The 18,291-nt window shown below is 43.2% G+C and overlaps 1 protein-coding gene across 1 annotated transcript in view; it reads left to right on the forward strand.

Moving 5' to 3' along the window:
• LOC144825350 (E3 ubiquitin-protein ligase TRIM39-like) overlaps window positions 1-18,291 on the forward strand; it is an 85,692-nt gene that overhangs the window by 20,951 nt on the left and 46,450 nt on the right. The window contains exons 3-4 of the mRNA XM_078684145.1: window positions 7,915-8,145; window positions 9,600-9,622. Coding sequence (XP_078540271.1) covers window positions 7,915-8,145; window positions 9,600-9,622 — 254 coding nt within the window. The remainder of the gene's footprint in view (window positions 1-7,914; window positions 8,146-9,599; window positions 9,623-18,291) is intronic.

Consider the following 18,291-nt stretch of genomic DNA (forward strand, 5'->3'; position numbering starts at 1 on the left):
AAAGCAAACCCAGTGTTGTTGAACGACCCATATGTCATTCAATTTCAAAGTCAGTCCCACAAAAAAAATCACAATGAGGTGTGTGAAACACTTGCTGATCTTAGACCAATTGGGCATTATTCTTAGTGTACCCACTTTGTCTGGTGATAAGAGATGTGTAAAGGTGTGGTATTAAGTTGCACTCGGCTCACACTATCTATGTTCTTTCTGAATCTTGGCTGGGCAACGCCTGATGTTCTTTCATCAATTTCCTCTTGTGACGGTTACAGGATCATCACGTGATACAGCTAAGCCATGACTGGTGGAGAAGTTTAAGGGACATGATGACCATCACTAGTCTCAATGCCCTGTTATACTCCACATTTGGAGCTCTTATCTGCTTGTCCCATATACTCTCAATTCAAGTTACTGCTCACAACAAGGGAAAATGCATTGTCCATGGACTACGTGATCTTCTCTTCATCCTTTCAAATGTACCCAAGCAATCATTTTTGCTGGTGGATGACTTTCTAACGGATATGCTTCTCCTCTATCAAAAATCATTATTCTACATGGAGCAAAAATCCTGGCTTCAGAAGGGCCCCTCACCCAAAACAGCGGGGAGAGCTTTGGCGGGAGATAGGAAGAAGATACTTCACAGGCTAGGTGCCTTTACACAGCAATACTACAAGCCGAATATGGCTATCTAACCCTTGAACAGTAGCCTAATAAATCTGTCTTAATATGCTACAAAGAATAACTCGCCTGAAACAAAGCATCTGATAGAAAAGAGTGGAAAGGACCTCCACAGGTGTTTAAAGATATCTATTAAAAGGGAAGCAGTTAAACTAGGAATCTCTTAAATGACTTTAACGTCCTATTAGAATGACAGTCCACCAAAGAAATCTAAAGATATGCTACAGAATGTTTGAGACAGCACAACAAGGCTATCGGATGTCGATAGAGGAAATGCTAAAGCAGTAAACCGTGGCCTAGTAGGACATTTTTATAGGTTCAGCCCGACTTTACTAGTGTGGAGAATTCAAACCTGAGGATCCCATTCAAGGGTCACGCCAGTATCCATAAAAGTTTTATAAGAGATGGAGATATCTTCTAAGGAATGAATATCCTTGTAGCTGTGGTCAGTGGAGACAGACATGCAGTTACTGATAGTCCTAAACGTCAGTACCTTTCTCATTGCTCTCAATTATTCTGAATTGTTTGATGTAGTTTAAGACCTGTTTTCAGTGGCCTCCATCAGAATCACCAGCATTGTCACTCATTTAACAAGCATTTACAATGCAACGGTCTCGCCTTTGCAAAATTTAGAGCTATTGGCATTGTAAATTACATTTTTTTATTTCTGTGTTGGTTTTGAAAACCGATAAATGGCATTGTCATTTACAATGCCAATAGCTTAATCTCTCAAAGCGAGACTGTTAGACCTGTCTGTTTTTTTTGCGTAGTCCCTCCAATTTATTATTTATTTTGTCCCCTTTTTGCCCCTCATACCCTTCATAATTTTTGTCCACTAACTTTTTCTAGGTGTTGGCCAAGGGGATAGGTGTTCTTTTGTCCCTCATAGTCTTTCACCTCAGGCCCAGAGGCCTGTTCTGTCAGGAAAAGTTGGAACCACTCAAAATGGTGGTTACCAACTGCCAAACCCAGAACTTGCCCATAGACCAGTATAGGGCGTTCCAGAACCTTCTGGTCCATTCTGGACCACTGAGGGGCAGCCTATATAAGGCGGAATGCGGGGCAGCCATTTTGTCTACCTAAGAGTCAGCTGGAGGACAGGCTACCCTGGCAGGTGGGGGGAGACTAGTGTAAGGGTTGAACTCCTGGACTGGGAAGCAGCCTAATTATTCCACTTCTCTACCTCTCCTGTGGGTTTCTTGTCTTGTCCCCGCTGTGGAAGATTAAGGGAGACCCTGGGCGCCTGACTAATCCCTTGACTGGAAGAATAGGGAAGTGAACAGGAGAAGGAGACTGCAGCACTGTGAAGAGTGTAGTCCTCTGCCCAGCATAAAAATCCCAGTGAGACTGTTGCAGCAAGAATCCCAAACAGAGTGGGGCTAATCCTTGAGCCCCCCTATTCTCAGCTAGTTAAATAGGTTCTGCCTGACTGCTGGTGCCTCAACCCTACCGTGACCCTCTTTCTACCGGTTGCAGCGAGGGCTGGGAGAGCGGAGGCAGCGAGATAACTAGCTGTTCTGGCTCTGGACCGGCGTGTGAGTGCTGAGGAAGCGGAGGCCGGTAGGCAACGAGCCGTTCTGTCCTTGATTGGTGCGAGGCGAGCGGCGCCGATTTGGACCTGCAGCTGCAAGCCCTGAGGTGAGGAGCGGACCTAGAGAAGCTCCCGGCGACTTCCGGGTGGGCGGAGAAGAAGGCCAGCGCAGTGCGAGCAGCGCGGTCTCTGTCAGGGAGACACTCGCTTTTCGCGCATGCCCCGTTGAGCCGCCGGGCTCCGTGAGGCGGAGCCGGATCGGAGGAGAAGGAGGAAGCAGTGGCGCTCATCTGCGCCAGTCCGTCCCTGCAGCACCAACCCCCGTTTAGTGGAAGCGGAGCTCGTTAGCGCCAGGCAGCCTCCACAGTGCCAGCCCGTAATTGTGTGGCCGGCGACTGGAGAACGTCTGCGGGGTTTGAGGAGAGGAGAACCAGTCCTCGGTAATCCCTGCGCCAGCCTTGATAACAGGTGGCTGGTTGGGGCGGGAAGCGCCCGGCGCAGCGGTTGCCAGCCGGAGCCTCTGTTGAGCTACTTGTCAACACCAGAACGTGGGAACTTGAGACGCTTGGCCTCCCCAGTACAGTAAGGTGAACGGGGGGGGGGGGAAAAGAGGGAAGACTGAGCCTCTGGAAACTAATCCCCTCTCTTCGGAGAGCAGAGGAGGGGAACTCTTTAAAGTTCTATCGAGGAAGGGGGAAAGTGATGCTCAAGCCTGCAAGGAAATAACTTAGTCATTGGTTATTTCCTCAACAGTGTCATATGGTGAGGGGAGTAACTTGAGGGAGCAAACAGCAAAGAAAGGTTGCTGGTGTCTATGTAGAGTCTGGTATATTTGAAACCCACAGTGACTGTGTACTAGAAAGAGGGGGTTATAGGTGCTGTGGGAGACAAGTATAGTGCACTGCATAGTAACCATATCTAATTAATTCTGGAGTCTGATTAAATGCACTATTGATGTTGATTATTGATTTAAGTTAGCAAATCTGAGAGTGTTATTATTGATTTCATGACAAATGTAATGTACTGTTGAAACTAGCTGGTAAATTGCTTAGCAGCTTAAAAGTACTTGCTATTTCCAAGACAACCTGAAGTGTAATAAGTGGTGTATTCTGAACGCAAAAGAGCAAAGATATTATTTTTATAAACCAGTACATATTTTCATAACAAATTGGTGTAGTGTCCTTTTTAAGTGCTATTGAGTGGATTTACTGCTGGGTGGTTTGCAACCTTCACACTGTGCCTCTAGAATTGCATGCCTTACCCCTAGGCCAGGCTACCCTAGGTGACCTGACATCCCAGGTTCCAACAGAGACCTATTGCATACACAGCCACGCACACACACACACACACGCGCGCACACACGCTCCCCAGGACGCGGCACAGCTTTTTTTTATGCATACATTTAATGAAGCAGGTGTGGTTCTAAAGCCATGGCATACTTTTTCAATTCACCCTCCAAGCCCCAAAACGATGGTGATGGCCCTCTGATAATTATTAATGCAATCACCGCCATCAAACCTCCACTCCCACCCATGACACAACAAAAGCAGCTGGTACTAAAGGAGGACAAATACTTCAGAGTTACCCCCCCCCCCGCCCCCCCCCCCCCCCACCACCACCACCACGCAGGTACCGCAAAAACTCATCTATGGTGGAGATGAAGGTGGTGTTGAAGGCATCGTCGGAGAAGCGGAAGAGCCCGCAGGTCTTGCCCACCCCCGAGTCGCTGATGAGCAGCAGCTTGAACAGCAAGTCATGTGTCGTCTTCGCCATGGGGAGGTGGCTGGGGGCTAAGGCCTGTCGCCGGACAGGGGGGTGTGAGACCGGTCACCGACAAGGGGGAGGCGGGAGGGAGGGAGGGGGGGGGTTGAAGCAAGCCTCTAACCGGGTAGGGGCGGGGATCTTGGCTCTACACAGGGTCGGCTCTGGGGGAGGTGGGGAACCGGGCCCGTCACCTGCAGCGCGCCTGTCACTGGGCGGGCGGAGGTTGCCACAGGCAGGGAGTGGGAAGCTGGGCCTCTCGGGAGGTAGGGGGCGCGGACTCTCACCCACAGGGGGCGCAGCAGTCTTCCTCCCCCGCACACTCCGCGGCAGAGCCAGGCGAGCGAGACTGCTACAGGCCGTGACACCCCCCTCATTGCTTGAGCTCTGCTCTCGGCCCCTTCAGCCAGGCGCAGCCGCAGCCTCCTTTTCTTCAGCCGGCTCACTCCGGACAAAATGGCTCCCGTTCACTCTCCGCTCCAGCCTCGTGTACACCCCAGCTAAGCGCATGCGCACTCTGCTGCCGGGGGACATGAAACACAACCGCTGGCTCTCGGGCGTGGGAACGTCCGGCACAGTCGCCACAGTGAGGTTAGGCAAGCCTATATGGTACTACCCTTACACGAACCAACATTCTGCTGATGCATGAGTGACATCTAGCCTGACCTAAAGATGGCCGCCTAATGGAATCCGGCCAAGCCCGTGTCAAAAGAGAGAGCAGTCCATGTTTTGGTGTCGTAGGTTTTCCCGCCTCTTTTGTGCCGAGTGACGTGCAAGGCAGCGCCGTCTTCAATTTAAGTTTGTTTGGTTATATCTGTGTCAAACGGCTACTGACACGCCAATACAACATGAATTATGACCGTATACAGATTTATAGATGAGTGGGCCACGACGTGCTGCTTTCTCTTTAAGAGCCCGACTTACTGCTGGCATAAAAGGTTCCTTATCTTCTTTATGGGGCCTTCTGGACCCATAAAGAAAATAAGGAACCTTTTACAGCAGCAGTAAGTCAAGTAAGCCAGTCTGAAATGGACGGGGCTTAGAGACAAAAAAGAACGTCACTAGGACCTCTTCTCCAATGGCTGGCCACCGTTTCGCATAAACGGTGACGCCAGGCAATGGAAAAGAGGGGCGGGGCTTAACCTTGCTAGTGGAAAATACTGTCATTAAATCTCACCAGCTCGACTGCGCAGTCTTTTGCTGGCCGAGACCTAAAAAGGCCTAATTCACAAACGTATATTTACTGAGATTTCCCTGCGCATTTATCTTATTGGTTTACACCTATACCAAGGTGTAAATCTTAGCTTTGACATAAATCAGCAACTCTGGGCAGAGATGTATGCATAGTAATACGAGCAGGGCACTCCACCCCCTTTTGTGAGGTGGTTAATATACTGATGACTCAACATGGGACTGAATAGTTATTTTAGGCTTCAGACTTCCAAATAGCATAGACCGAGATCACTGCGTACGCTGTGTGTAACTATTCACTTTTAATTGTATACCTGAGGAAAATACATACCTGAACTCATCACAGGCTGAAGAACATAAATGCAGCTCACACCCTGTACTCGCTCTTCTTCCCCTACTGGTATGCAATTTCCTGTAGCCAGACATCAGCTACCTCTGTGTGTTTGGGGCAGGCAATATGTTATTTGTCTTTGAGTGTGTCTAGAGTAGTGGCCGAGATTAAATTAGTCATGTGTTTTGTTACAATTCATTAGCAATTTTATAGTATGTGCATCTGGTATGTTTTCATATTTATAATGCTATTCGTATGGGTGCCTCTAGTGTCTAAAGGTATAAGACCATTTTAAATTAATCATACGTCTTTTATTTATTTTGATTTCTGCAGTGTGATTTATATGGGTGTCTGCAATGTCGAAAGATGTAATATTTTTTTTTAAATAACCTTTTTTTGTGGTCTTGGTACAGAAAGCATCAACTGCTGTCGTTGCAGCATTTTAACCAATAATTTAACATTGCTTAGATTGGACTTTTGGTCTGTATCTTGCTTATGACTGGATGGCTTTCTTCTCAATTTAAATTCTCTGCTCCCGATTTGATGCTTGCACACTATTTGTCCTGTGACTGGTGCACTGAGGTTGTATCCTTCTTTTTGATTGGTTGAGCGTGGTCATCCACTACTAGCCTCAAGATTAATATTTTTTCCTTTGGATTTTGTGTGACTTTTGAGACTTCCTATCTCCCACATCTTCCCTTTTTTTTTTTTCTTCTTTTTTTTTTCTCTCATGCTTTATTATTTAGTTCCCCCCCTAAGGCCACCCCCCACCATTTTTTCTCTCTCCATTCCCATCCTCCTCATCTTTTCCCTAAATTAATCCGAGCCTCTTCCTGGTCCCTGCTTCTCCGACACTAAGCATTTTGCAGTTTGCTGTATCTCTCACTCCTCTCTTCTGCTTTGCTCTCACTGTCTCTCCTCTCTCTGCTTCACTATAGTCTTCACAAATGCTTGTATTTTTGTACCAGCATTGGGAAAGCCAACAGCAGTGACCAGACGCCCTGGAAAGTAATTTCCTATACTTTGAAAATGGACATCCAAGCTGTTCAGTGTCTACATTTTGTTGTCTGGGAGATTTTTGAGACTAAGGAGTTGGTCCACATTTACCCCAAAGAAGAACATTATGACATTGGCCACCCTGGAAATAATACGAAGTAATGTGTGTTTCATCCATTTTATTCGCTTCGCAATGGGATAAATAAAAATATGCTTAGCCTAAATGTTGTTGGGAAAGAGTTCTCCTTACCATTTGCTCTACCTGAGCTCTTCTAACGGTTGCACACCAGTAGTCACATCTTCAGTCCTAGTAATCCCTCATCAAAGAAAGCAAATGGCCTTAGCATTATTCAGAAAGCTCACTTATTTCAAGGTTCACTTCAAAGCAGTAATAAATAGCCGGTGGTCATTTCATATTCAAATATCTTCACAATTTGAAATAGCTCATCTTACCACAGAGCTTCTGACTGAAACCCAAGCAAGCATTTCACTGAAGCAGGTAAACTCTAGTGGTTTATAAAGTCATTGCTTCCGCTCAGCAGTTTGACTCCCTTCCAACGCAGGCTACCTCGACCCCATCTGACCAATCCCGAAGGCCCTCCATTGGCTTTATTGATAGATTCTTAATCTCTTACACAGCTCCATAAAGTGCAGCACACCGAGGCTCTCCCAATACATCTCAATTCTGTTCTCCTACCACAAGACCCTGAAGCACCTTCACTCTTCAAACATGAAACTAATCACCTCTCTTCCTTACAAATACTGAAGTCTCTGGGAGGAAGATGCTCTGCAGTTCGAGCACCACTCCTTTGAGATTCCTTATTTCAACATCTCATTTATTGAGGAATTCTGTAATGCTCTTCCATTTTGCCCCTTCAGAGTGAGGCATCTACTTAATCACTCCCCAGCCTTGGTGTACCTTATTTATTTTTACTCCACCTTCTGCTTGAGCCAATTCATTCACAGCTCAAACCAACAACCACATCACTAGATTCTCCTTATACATATGCCTGGTCAGGTCCACAAACTGACACAGAACCCAGATTCTCACTCCTAAGCGCCCACTTGACAACCAGTGGGGGAGGGAGTGTGAGATCAGGGCCGGACTGGGGTGGCAGAGTGGGCTAAAGAACGGTGATGGATTAAACCCAGATCTTTTGACTGGGTGTGAGTGTTTGATTGGTTCAGATGCTCCGTCCATCACCACCCCCTTTTGTACCACGGACTGGCCATAGCGGGCACCGGCAATCCCCCGGCCCTGTGTGAGATGGTAGAAGGAGTAATAGGAGTCTGAAATTTAGAACTGAAGAAAAACTTCTTTTCCTACATTTTTGCCCTCTGATAGAACCTCCTGCCCGCCCTGGACCTGCACCCTAAGGAAGACCGTGAATGTTTGAAGCAATATCTTACCTTTTTTTTTTACTGACAGAACATTTTAAGAGATGAGAAGAAAAAAATTGCATCTGAGGTTGGACATCTGCGTCAGCTTCTCAAAGAAAAGGAAAAGACAATACAGGGGAGACTTGAAGAGATGGAGAAGAACATAACCAAAGTAGAAAATGCAAATATCACCAAACTATCCAATCAAATCAACTCTCTCAATGTCCTGATAACCGAGATAGAGAAGAAGTGCAAGGAGTCAGTTTGGGACCTATTGAAGGTAAGACACTGCTTACTTATTAAGGAAGCAATTTGTTGGAAGCAGCTTTACATGCATGTGGAAAACTTGTTTGATTTCCAGAGTTGGCTGATTTGCAGTGACAGAAAGGCAAGTGTCACCTATATAGGGGATGTCCCCCTGAGCACTGCAAGAGTCCCAAAAAAATGGATGTAAAAATAATAATGCACACACTTATGTGTCAATCAATAATTTGAATCCCAAGTTGCAATGTTTTAATATGCATAAGTCATTGATATTCCATTATTCATATCAATACCATGTATGTTCATATGACGAAAATCATCAGAAGATCATGGTAAGCATTTCAGAATCCCGATGCATTTCGCTCTATGAAACCCTTCCTCAGGGGCCAAATGATCTAAAATAACCAGCAAGGATACAATGAAAAAACAAAATCCGACCACCATTGGTATAGCATGAATACAGATAAATAGTAATGAGTGCACGAAGAGAGTACAGTGGAGTCATTGATGGTGAAACTGCGTTTTCAGACTGAATCAAATCCAGATCAAAGACTATGAAGAATTTTGGTTTGTACAATAGATGTCCAATCATTGTCTACTTCAATACCACACGACCTTGGCATAGCAGCCATAAAAAACATGTTCCTAAATTCTGACTTAGATTCCAACTTTCAATTGTTTCTCATGGAACTGCTCACCTTCACTCTATCAGTTATTTTAAGTGGGAGGATTAATATGAATAATGGAATATCAATGACTAATGCATAATAAAACATTGCAACTTGGGATTCTAATTATTGATTGACGTGTGTGCATTATTATTTTTACATCAATTTTTTTGTGGACTCTTGCCCTGCTCAGGGGGACGTCCCCTATATAGGTGACACTTGCCTTTCTGTTTACTTCACACCCCCTGACCAGAGGGTGACACCCCAGAACCACGCTACAACCTGATCATTGGTAAACCTCCCGTGTGCGCAGTCCTAATCCCACTTTTTTAAATTTGCAGTGACCCCTTGGATGCTGACAGCCCAACACACCCAACAGACAAGCACGGTGCATGCTGATTACTTATTCACATTATCTGGGCACATTTTGCATAGAGAGCCTTGCACACAACAAAGGCAGGAAAGTGGCATGTGAGGTGGTAAATGGAGTCGAGATGGGTATATGGAAGTTAATCAGAGACTGATTGCGTTGTGACGCTGTGCACATTACTACAGTCCGTCTTGTGGCCTATAACCTCCTATAAAAATATCAGAGTGCGCGTGTCCGGTATCCCCATTCACAACATCACAGGCACTGTATGCGGAGGTGGCATGAGCCCCCCCCCCACCCAAATATCCTCAGGCTGGACTGCCACACATTTAATGAAGCTCGGGTTTCACATTCTTTTACAGTTAACTGCTTCTAGAATTTAACATCCTCTGTGGAAACTGACTTCCTGTTTTTGTTCCCCTTGTTTTGCAGGACATCAAAAGCACCCTTAGCAGGTATGGCTGATTATTTTCCTAATGTTAGTATTTAACAAGCAGGCTTGGGTGCACTATGGGCAGATCCATGCAGAGGTGATACAAATCCACTGTGCAGCAAATGAAATATCCTGTGTGGGCCTTATAGTATAACTGTATGTGATTTATCTCGGGTCTTCAGAAACCTGACTCCAAACAATACTGAGTCCCTCCTCTGAAACCTACAAACATCCCCACACACTAAGCAACCTTCTTTGAGCATTCTGAAAACTCAAATGAGCCCTCACAAAAGTCCCTTGTCTTCAAATAGCGCTGAGTCCTCTGAAAAATTGTTTGAATCATTGGAAAATCTACAGAAGTGGTAGGAAAATTCCCACTAATCCAACAAAAAACTCATTGAGTTACTCCAAAATCGCAGAGTACTCCAAAAATTCCTTTAAGACTTCCTTGACCCTCTGCTGGCCAATGTGCATCCACATAGTGCTTAGAAATGTTATGAAAGTTCTCAAAAACCATGTCTACTACAGACAACTGTTCACAATCTTTAGTGAGCTCCCTCCTTTGGAGAGAAATTGACACAAGATGTCAAGAATCTCGCATACACCTCGCAACTGTTCTTAAAAAAAACTCTATCCAGTCCTCGGCGATGTTTTCTCAATCCTTAGCATCTATTCTCTATCAATCGTCTGTCACCTGATTCCTTCTCATTAATCAGAGTGACATAACACGCAATCTAATCAAAGGAGAGAAGAACAGCACTAGAGTGCATATCTAAGGTGCTGGGTGGTGGAAATTCCAAGGTGTAGTCTCAGATGTAGAATTTCAAAGTTCGGGAACCTGGCCTTCAGAGCTGCTTAGGAACTGGGCAGCAGAGATTCCTTGGTGCAGGACTAGAGCGATTGCAAGTTTCAAAGATGCCATGGTGCAGAGCCCAAGGGTGCAGGGTAGCAGAGATTCTAAAATGTAGGTCTTGGAGGTTTCAATGTGCAGTGCTCAAAAGGTTCCATGGTGTTGGCCTTTAGAGAGTCCAATGTGCGGCACCCCAGGCATTTAATGGTGCTGGCCATCGAAGGTTCCAAGGTGTAGGGTTCCAGATGTTCCAAGGTGTAGGGCTCCAGTGGTTCCAAGGTACAGAACTCCAGAGATCCCTAAGTGCTGGAGACCCGGGATTCCTATGGACAGGACTTCAGGGTTTTCTTGGTGCAGGATGCAGAGATTCTAAAGTGTAGGACGCTAAATGTTAAAAATTCTTGCGTTCTGAGACAACTGGGTGCTGGGCTTTAGAGGTTCAAAGCTCTACAGATTCCTAGTTAGCGGGCTCCAGAGAATCCAAGATGAAGCACTCCAAAGATTCCACAGTGCAAATCTCCTAGGATTCCAAGGTGCTGGGTTATAGCGATTCTAGTGTGCAACCTTTGTGCATTTTAAGATGCAGGGCCCAGAGATTCCAAGGGGGTGAGCATTCAACGTTCCATGGTGCTGGTCTCCAGAAATTACAAGATACAGTGCTCCAGAAATTCTGAGGTGCTGATTTTCAGAAATACCGAGGTTCTAAGCTCCAGGGATTCTAATTTTCTTGACTTCAGAAATTCCAAGGTGTAAGACTTCAGTGATTCTAGGTAAAATATTCCAGCAATTACAAGGTGCAAACCTTCAGAGATGCCAAGATGCAGAACTCCTGAAGCCCTTGCTGGGCTCTTAGGGGTTCATGGTGTCGGGCTCCAGAGATTTCAAGGTACTGGATTCCAGAGAATTGAAGATGAAAAGCCTCAGATTCCACGGTACAAGAATCTATTGACTCCAAGACACAGGCATACAGAGATTTTCATGGGGCTGAGCTCCAGAGTTACCAAGGTGCAATGATTCTTGCTTTCCAAGATGTAGAGCCCAGAGACTCTAAGTAGTCTGGTTTCAAAGATTCCATGGTGATGGCCTTCAGAGATTCCAAAATACAGTGCTCTAAAACTTCCATGCTGCTGATCCTCAAATTCCTAGGAGCAGGGCTCCTGAGATTCAAAGATGCATAATTACAAAGATCCCTGTGTGTTGAGTACTAGAGATTCCAAGCGGTAGGGCTTCACGGATTCCTTGGTGCAGGATAACCGAGCTTACAAAATGCTGGCCTGCAGAAATTCCATGTTATCAAGCTCCAGAGATTTAGGAATGCTGACTTCCAGGGTGAAGGGTATCGGAGATACCAAGATGTCGCGCGGCAAAGATTCCATGGTACTGGTCTCCAGAGATTTCAGTACAGCAGGAGTGTTTAAGACACTGTAGGGAACTGCACTGCCCAGGGTGTTCATTTCTCTCAAAGTCACTACTTGTTGTAAGTACTGGCAGAATAAAGGTGTCAGAAATTTTTATTTCTGCACATTGTTTCTTGGCACAGTGACCGAAGTTCTTTCCTCAGATACTAAAGCATTGTATAATTGAGAGTGTAAAGGTACATGCTGACACAAATGAAACCCACACGTCTTAACACATTTATTAAAATGTGGCTAGTATAAAATATTAGTTTTTACCTGTTTATTAGGTTAGGTATAAATGTAATCAAACTCTATGCCAGATTGTCTACATAAAGTAATTAAAGAGAACAAGGGTACCCCATTAGTAGAACCTGGGGTTAACGTATTTATAAGAGTTACAATGGTTTTTAGTGGCCCCAAAAGGTCCTGGGAAGAGTAATTTAAATTATGAAATTAATTCAGGGAGAGGGTCTTGGCAAAATACCATATAGGTAAATTTTATTAACATATTATGCAAAAATAATGATAGTTACTTCCTATTACAGGTGCTCACATATGTGACAAAAGTGCTCAAAGTGACTTTAGTGAAAAAATATTAAAAAACAGTTATATACAATTATATACAAGGATGTCACACACAAGGTTATTCCCGCAGAAAATATATACAGTAGAATAGGGAAGTTTTCCTTGAGTTTGTCGACGGCGTTTCGATCTAGAGTATTTTAGATCATCATCAGGACGTGAGCTTCCCTGAAATTATTAATAAAATTAAATTTTAATCCTATGGTATTGCACAAGATTGAAAACCAAATTAATTGATGCTCCCAATGCTCTGAAGTTCATACACTTTTTGGACATTATTTAACAAGGGCGAGCAGCCCTGAGCTACACACATTCATTTTAAGGGTGTATAGTTGCCTTTGAAACACAAGCTTATTTACGCGCTTTGGGCTCAGACGAATTAATGAGCTAAACAAAATCACTTTACAATGATGGAGCTTGGATTAATCAAATACAGACTTATTTACGCGCTTTGAGGCTCAAGCGTGCCGGTGAACTCACTTAAAGAAGTTTCTCAACAATAGTTTGAAACGAAGGAGAAATTAATTCTGCAGGTATGGTAAACCACACTATCTGAAATTTAGAGAGAGATAATTTTAATAAAGAGATTTATACAGTGGTGTAACCCAAGTGTAATCAAAGTGGAGACTTGCACGATATCTGTGCGATAGAAGTCAGGGAAATGGTGAGATTGGTACTATTTACAGTTAACTTCCGCGTCTCCAGAGGGTCATCTATAAGCAATTAGAAACTATTTAGATTTGGTTTTCTATTTGCAAGGTAGACTATGGTAAAAACAATTTTACATCTTTACCGTTGCCGTGTTATTTCGTTATTCAATTCGTTGTATTTGATGGAGGGAACTATCATACAATGTATGTCCCAGGTTAAGTCGTGTTGCGGCGTCAGGGCGGGAGCTGATCAAGAAAAAGAGAGAGGGGATTGAAGATTAAATTCAGCCCTCCCGCATCAAGATGCGTACTTAAAAAGAGAAGAGAACGTATCTAAAGCGATGCATGTACTTACTAAATCACCGCAAAGGTCTACGCCGTAGGCTGCACCTCGCTGTCTCAGTAGTTCAGCGTTCTTTCGAGCACTACCATTTTCAAGTCGGGATATGTTTAAGCGCATGCGTCAGCCGGTTCACATTTCGCGCATGCGCATACGATTCTTATAACGCGCATGTCTGAAGGAGTAGTGTCAATAGCGCGATTTCATGCCGATTTTGTATTTTTAAGCAAGCCAACTAGTTTCTAGTATTTTTATAAAGACAGGTGTCATAATGTCTTCCTGGAAAATGTAATTATTATTGCTAGAAACCACTTATCTATTTTACATTTGCATGCTTATACTTTTACATTTTCATACACAGGACATCATCAATAATACAGTTTTTTCAAGCTGGTAATTATGTATTTTTAGCCACAGCTGTTCCATTGGTCCAAAGTGTTAAGTCCTTTCTCAATACTTTTGCACAGAAAAATCCATTTACATTCTAGTCGATTCAGAGTTGTCTGCGGATTGCCTCCTCTTACATTAGGTACAACATGGTCAATCACTTGCCACCGTAAGTCATTTTCAGAGTGTCCAAGTTCCATATAATGTTCAACCAAGGGCGCAGTTAGTACCTTACACCGTATTCGGCTCCTATGCTGTGAAATCCTTGTCTTGATCTGTTGTGTAGTTTGGCCGATATACAGTTTTTTGCATGGACATTGTATGCAGTATACGACATTTTTTGAATTACAATTCGTAAAAGATTTTAGACTATACTTGCAATTCTCATATTCAAACAGTTTTGTGTTAGTCGTAAACACGCATGCAGTGCAGTTATTGCATTTGTAGTGTCCTACAATAGGTGGAAGGTTCAAACATGTCTCTATGGTGGTATTTTTATTAGTACTGCAGGCAGCTCTCACTAAATGATCTTTCAGATTATTGCCTCTTTTGAATGAAAATAAGGGGATCCCTGTCTCAAGTTCTAAAGGAGCTAAAACAGGCCAGTGTTTTTTAATAACTCTGCAGATTTTATTACTGACTGTGCTGAAGGTCGTTACACAGGTTATTCTTTTTAGTGGATCTTTCTTTTTTGGCTCAAAAAGATGTTCCCTATGCGTGTACCATGCACGTTTCATAGCTCTCCTTACAAGCTTCCTAGGGTAGCCTCTATTTGTCAGTTTGGAGCATAGAATCTCAGCTTCTTGGAAAAAGTCTTGTTTGAACTTGCAATTACGCCTGATTCGCAGGAACTGGCCATAGGGGAGGCCGTCCCTAAGTGCCCTTGGATGTGCACTCTGATACTGTAACAGCGTATTCCGCTCTGTAGGCTTCCTAAAGAGGGTGGTGTACAGCTGTTGTTCATGACATTTGATTGTGACATCTAAATAATCAATTTGATGTCTATCAAAATTATAGGTAAATTTCAAATCTGTCTGGCTATTATTGAGCCACTCACAATACTCTTTCAATGTGTCTTCCTCACCTTTCCAAATCATAAACACATCATCGATATATCTGTGCCAGTTAAGGATATTTTCACGGTAGGGGTTGTTTGCATTCAAAACAAGGGTGGATTCTAGATCATCTACAAACAATATAGCAAAATTTGGAGCAAAAATGGCTCCCATAGAGGTCCCTTTACATTGTCTGTAGTAGGTGTCTTTAAAAATGAAATAGTTTTTTGTGAGGGCAATCTCTAGTAGATTCATTATAAATTCAGTTGGGACCTGGTGTGGGGCTGGACGATTATTAAGGCGTTTACGAATTACATCCATTCCTTTTTGTTGGGGTATGTTAGTATATAATGACTCTATATCTAGAGTAACCAATAATTCTGAGTCAGGGTTGTACGGATGTGATTCAACAAGGCTTATTAGGTGTGTGGTATCCTTCATATATGTTGCTGTATCTTTTACCAAATCCTTTATGAAGAAGTCAATATACCTCCCCAAAGGTTCCACAACCGAGCCACATCCTGAAAGGATAGGTCTTCCCGGTGGTGTTTCCAGATTTTTATGAAGTTTTGGGAGTGTATATAGCACTGGGATTCGGGGTTCCTTATTGTTAAGGAACAGAAATTCATTTTTACTTATGTACCCGTCCTCTAGCGCTTCTTTAGTGATCTGCTGGATTATTTCACTAATTTCTTTTGTGGGATTATGTCTTAATTTCTCATAATGTAGGGTATTGTTTATTTGGCGAAAAATTTCCGCTTCATACGAGGAACGATCCTGGATAGCAATCCCGCCTCCTTTATCGCATGGTTTTATCACGATTTTGTCATTCTGTTTAAGTTCAATGAGACTGTTTCTTTCTTCTTTACTGATATTGAACGGTGTAAACCTATACTCCTTTTTCAGATTTTCCAATTCTCTGAGGATTAAATGCTCAAAAGTTAACACCTCAGGTGGCATGGTACTACTTGCCGGATTAAAAGAGGAGGGTGGTCGTAAACCTGTCGTATTGTTTTTGAACAGCCTCTCTATCTTTGAAAAAGGTTTGTAATCTTATTTTTCGAAAGAAAGAAAAAAATTCTGACTGGATATTGAACCAATTAGGTTTTTCAGTTGGGACAAAGAGTCCTCTACTCAGAAGGGAGATATCTGTAGAGTTTAATTGATGGCTTGAGAGGTTAAATATGGGTATGGTCTCCATATTAGATTGGGTGGGAATTTCCATATTTAATACTGGTTGCCCCACTGATAGAAGCGATTCCTGGTCTGGCGTTCTCCCGGGTTGAAATTGTACCTCGGTCTGGATCTGCCTCTCCCTCGTCCTCTGCCTCTCGGGGGATCTGTGTTCCTCTGTTGGCCTCTGCCTAAAAAATGGGAATTATTGTAGGCTGAAGTGCTTGGACCCTCTACACCATCAGAACCATCTGATTCAGCTGATGAGACTGAGAAAGTTACAGGGGCTCTATTCTTAAACCTACCCCAGGTGCCAGATGGAAATTTTTGTTGTTCTTGGGCACCTATCGAGAAAAAATCTTCCTGGAGATAGGGATAGGTTTTATCTTTATTGTAATTCTTTATATCTTTAGTTACTTTAGTTGTTTTTTTGTGGATCTCAAAAGCCTCAAAGTCTTTTATAGTACGGTCAATTTTATCCAAACAGGTTTTAGCATCTGCCAGGGAATCAAGATCTTTTATTGCCTGTTCTAATATCCTTATCTGTTCAAGCTCTTGTTTGCTATGTTCTATTGCTGTGTCGATACCAAGCACCATCCAATGGCGCGAACACGTGGTTCCAATGTGTGCAAAACCTGATTTGAATTTTGGATCTTGAGTGAAAATGGCAGGGACATTCCGTACTTGAAGGCCCACTGGTATTATTTCTGCTCTTAAATAATCAGTTAACATAGGAGCCGAATACGGTGTAAGGTACTAACTGCGCCCTTGGTTGAACATTATATGGAACTTGGACACTCTGAAAATGACTTACGGTGGCAAGTGATTGACCATGTTGTACCTAATGTAAGAGGAGGCAATCCGCAGCCAACTCTGAATCGACTAGAATGTAAATGGATTTTTCTGTGCAAAAGTATTGAGAAAGGACTTAACACTTTGGACCAATGGAACAGCTGTGGCTAAAAATACATAATTACCAGCTTGAAAAAACTGTATTATTGATGATGTCCTGTGTATGAAAATGTAAAAGTATAAGCATGCAAATGTAAAATAGATAAGTGGTTTCTAGCAATAATAATTACATTTTCCAGGAAGACATTATGACACCTGTCTTTATAAAAATACTAGAAACTAGTTGGCTTGCTTAAAAATACAAAATCGGCAGGAAATCGCGCTATTGACACTACTCCTTCAGACATGCGCGTTATAAGAATCGCATGCGCGAAATGTGAACCGGCTGGCGCATGCGCTTAAACATATCCCGACTTGAAAATGGTAGTGCTCGAAAGAACGCTGAACTACTGAGACAGCGAGGTGCAGCCTACGGCGTAGACCTTTTGCGGTGATTTAGTAAGTACATGCATCGCTTTAGATACGTTCTCTTCTCTTTTTAAGTACGCATCTTGATGCGGGAGGGCTGAATTTAATCTTCAATCCCCTCTCTCTTTTTCTTGATCAGCTCCCGCCCTGACGCCGCAACACGACTTAACCTGGGACATACATTGTATGATAGTTCCCTCCATCAAATACAACGAATTGAATAACGAAATAACACGGCAACGGTAAAGATGTAAAATTGTTTTTACCATAGTCTACCTCGCAAATAGAAAACCAAATCTAAATAGTTTCTAATTGCTTATAGATGACCCTCTGGAGACGCGGAAGTTAACTGTAAATAGTACCAATCTCACCATTTCCCCGACTTCTATCGCACAGATATCGTGTAAGTCTCCACTTTGATTACACTTTGGTTACACCACTGTATAAATCTCTTTATTAAAATTATCTCTCTCTAAATTTCAGATAGTGTGGTTTACCATACCTGCAGAATTAATTTCTCCTTCGTTTCAAACTATTGTTGAGAAACTTCTTTAAGTGAGTTCACCGGCACGCTTGAGCCTCAAAGCGCGTAAATAAGTCTGTATTTGATTAATCCAAGCTCCATCGTTGTAAAGTGATTTTGTTTAGCTCATTAATTCGTCTGAGCCCAAAGCGCGTAAATAAGCTTGTGTTTCAAAGGCAACTATACACCCTTAAAATGAATGTGTGTAGCTCAGGGTTGCTCGCCCTTGTTAAATAATGTCCAAAAAGTGTATGAACTTCAGAGCATTGGGAGCATCAATTAATTTGGTTTTCAATCTTGTGCAATACCATAGGATTAAAATTTAATTTTATTAATAATTTCAGGGAAGCTCACGTCCTGATGATGACCTAAAATACTCTAGATCGAAACGCCGTCGACAAACTCAAGGAAAAC

The sequence above is a fragment of the Lissotriton helveticus genome, chromosome 1_1, assembly GCF_964261635.1.
Source record: "Lissotriton helveticus chromosome 1_1, aLisHel1.1, whole genome shotgun sequence".
Lineage (NCBI taxonomy): Eukaryota > Metazoa > Chordata > Amphibia > Caudata > Salamandridae > Lissotriton > Lissotriton helveticus.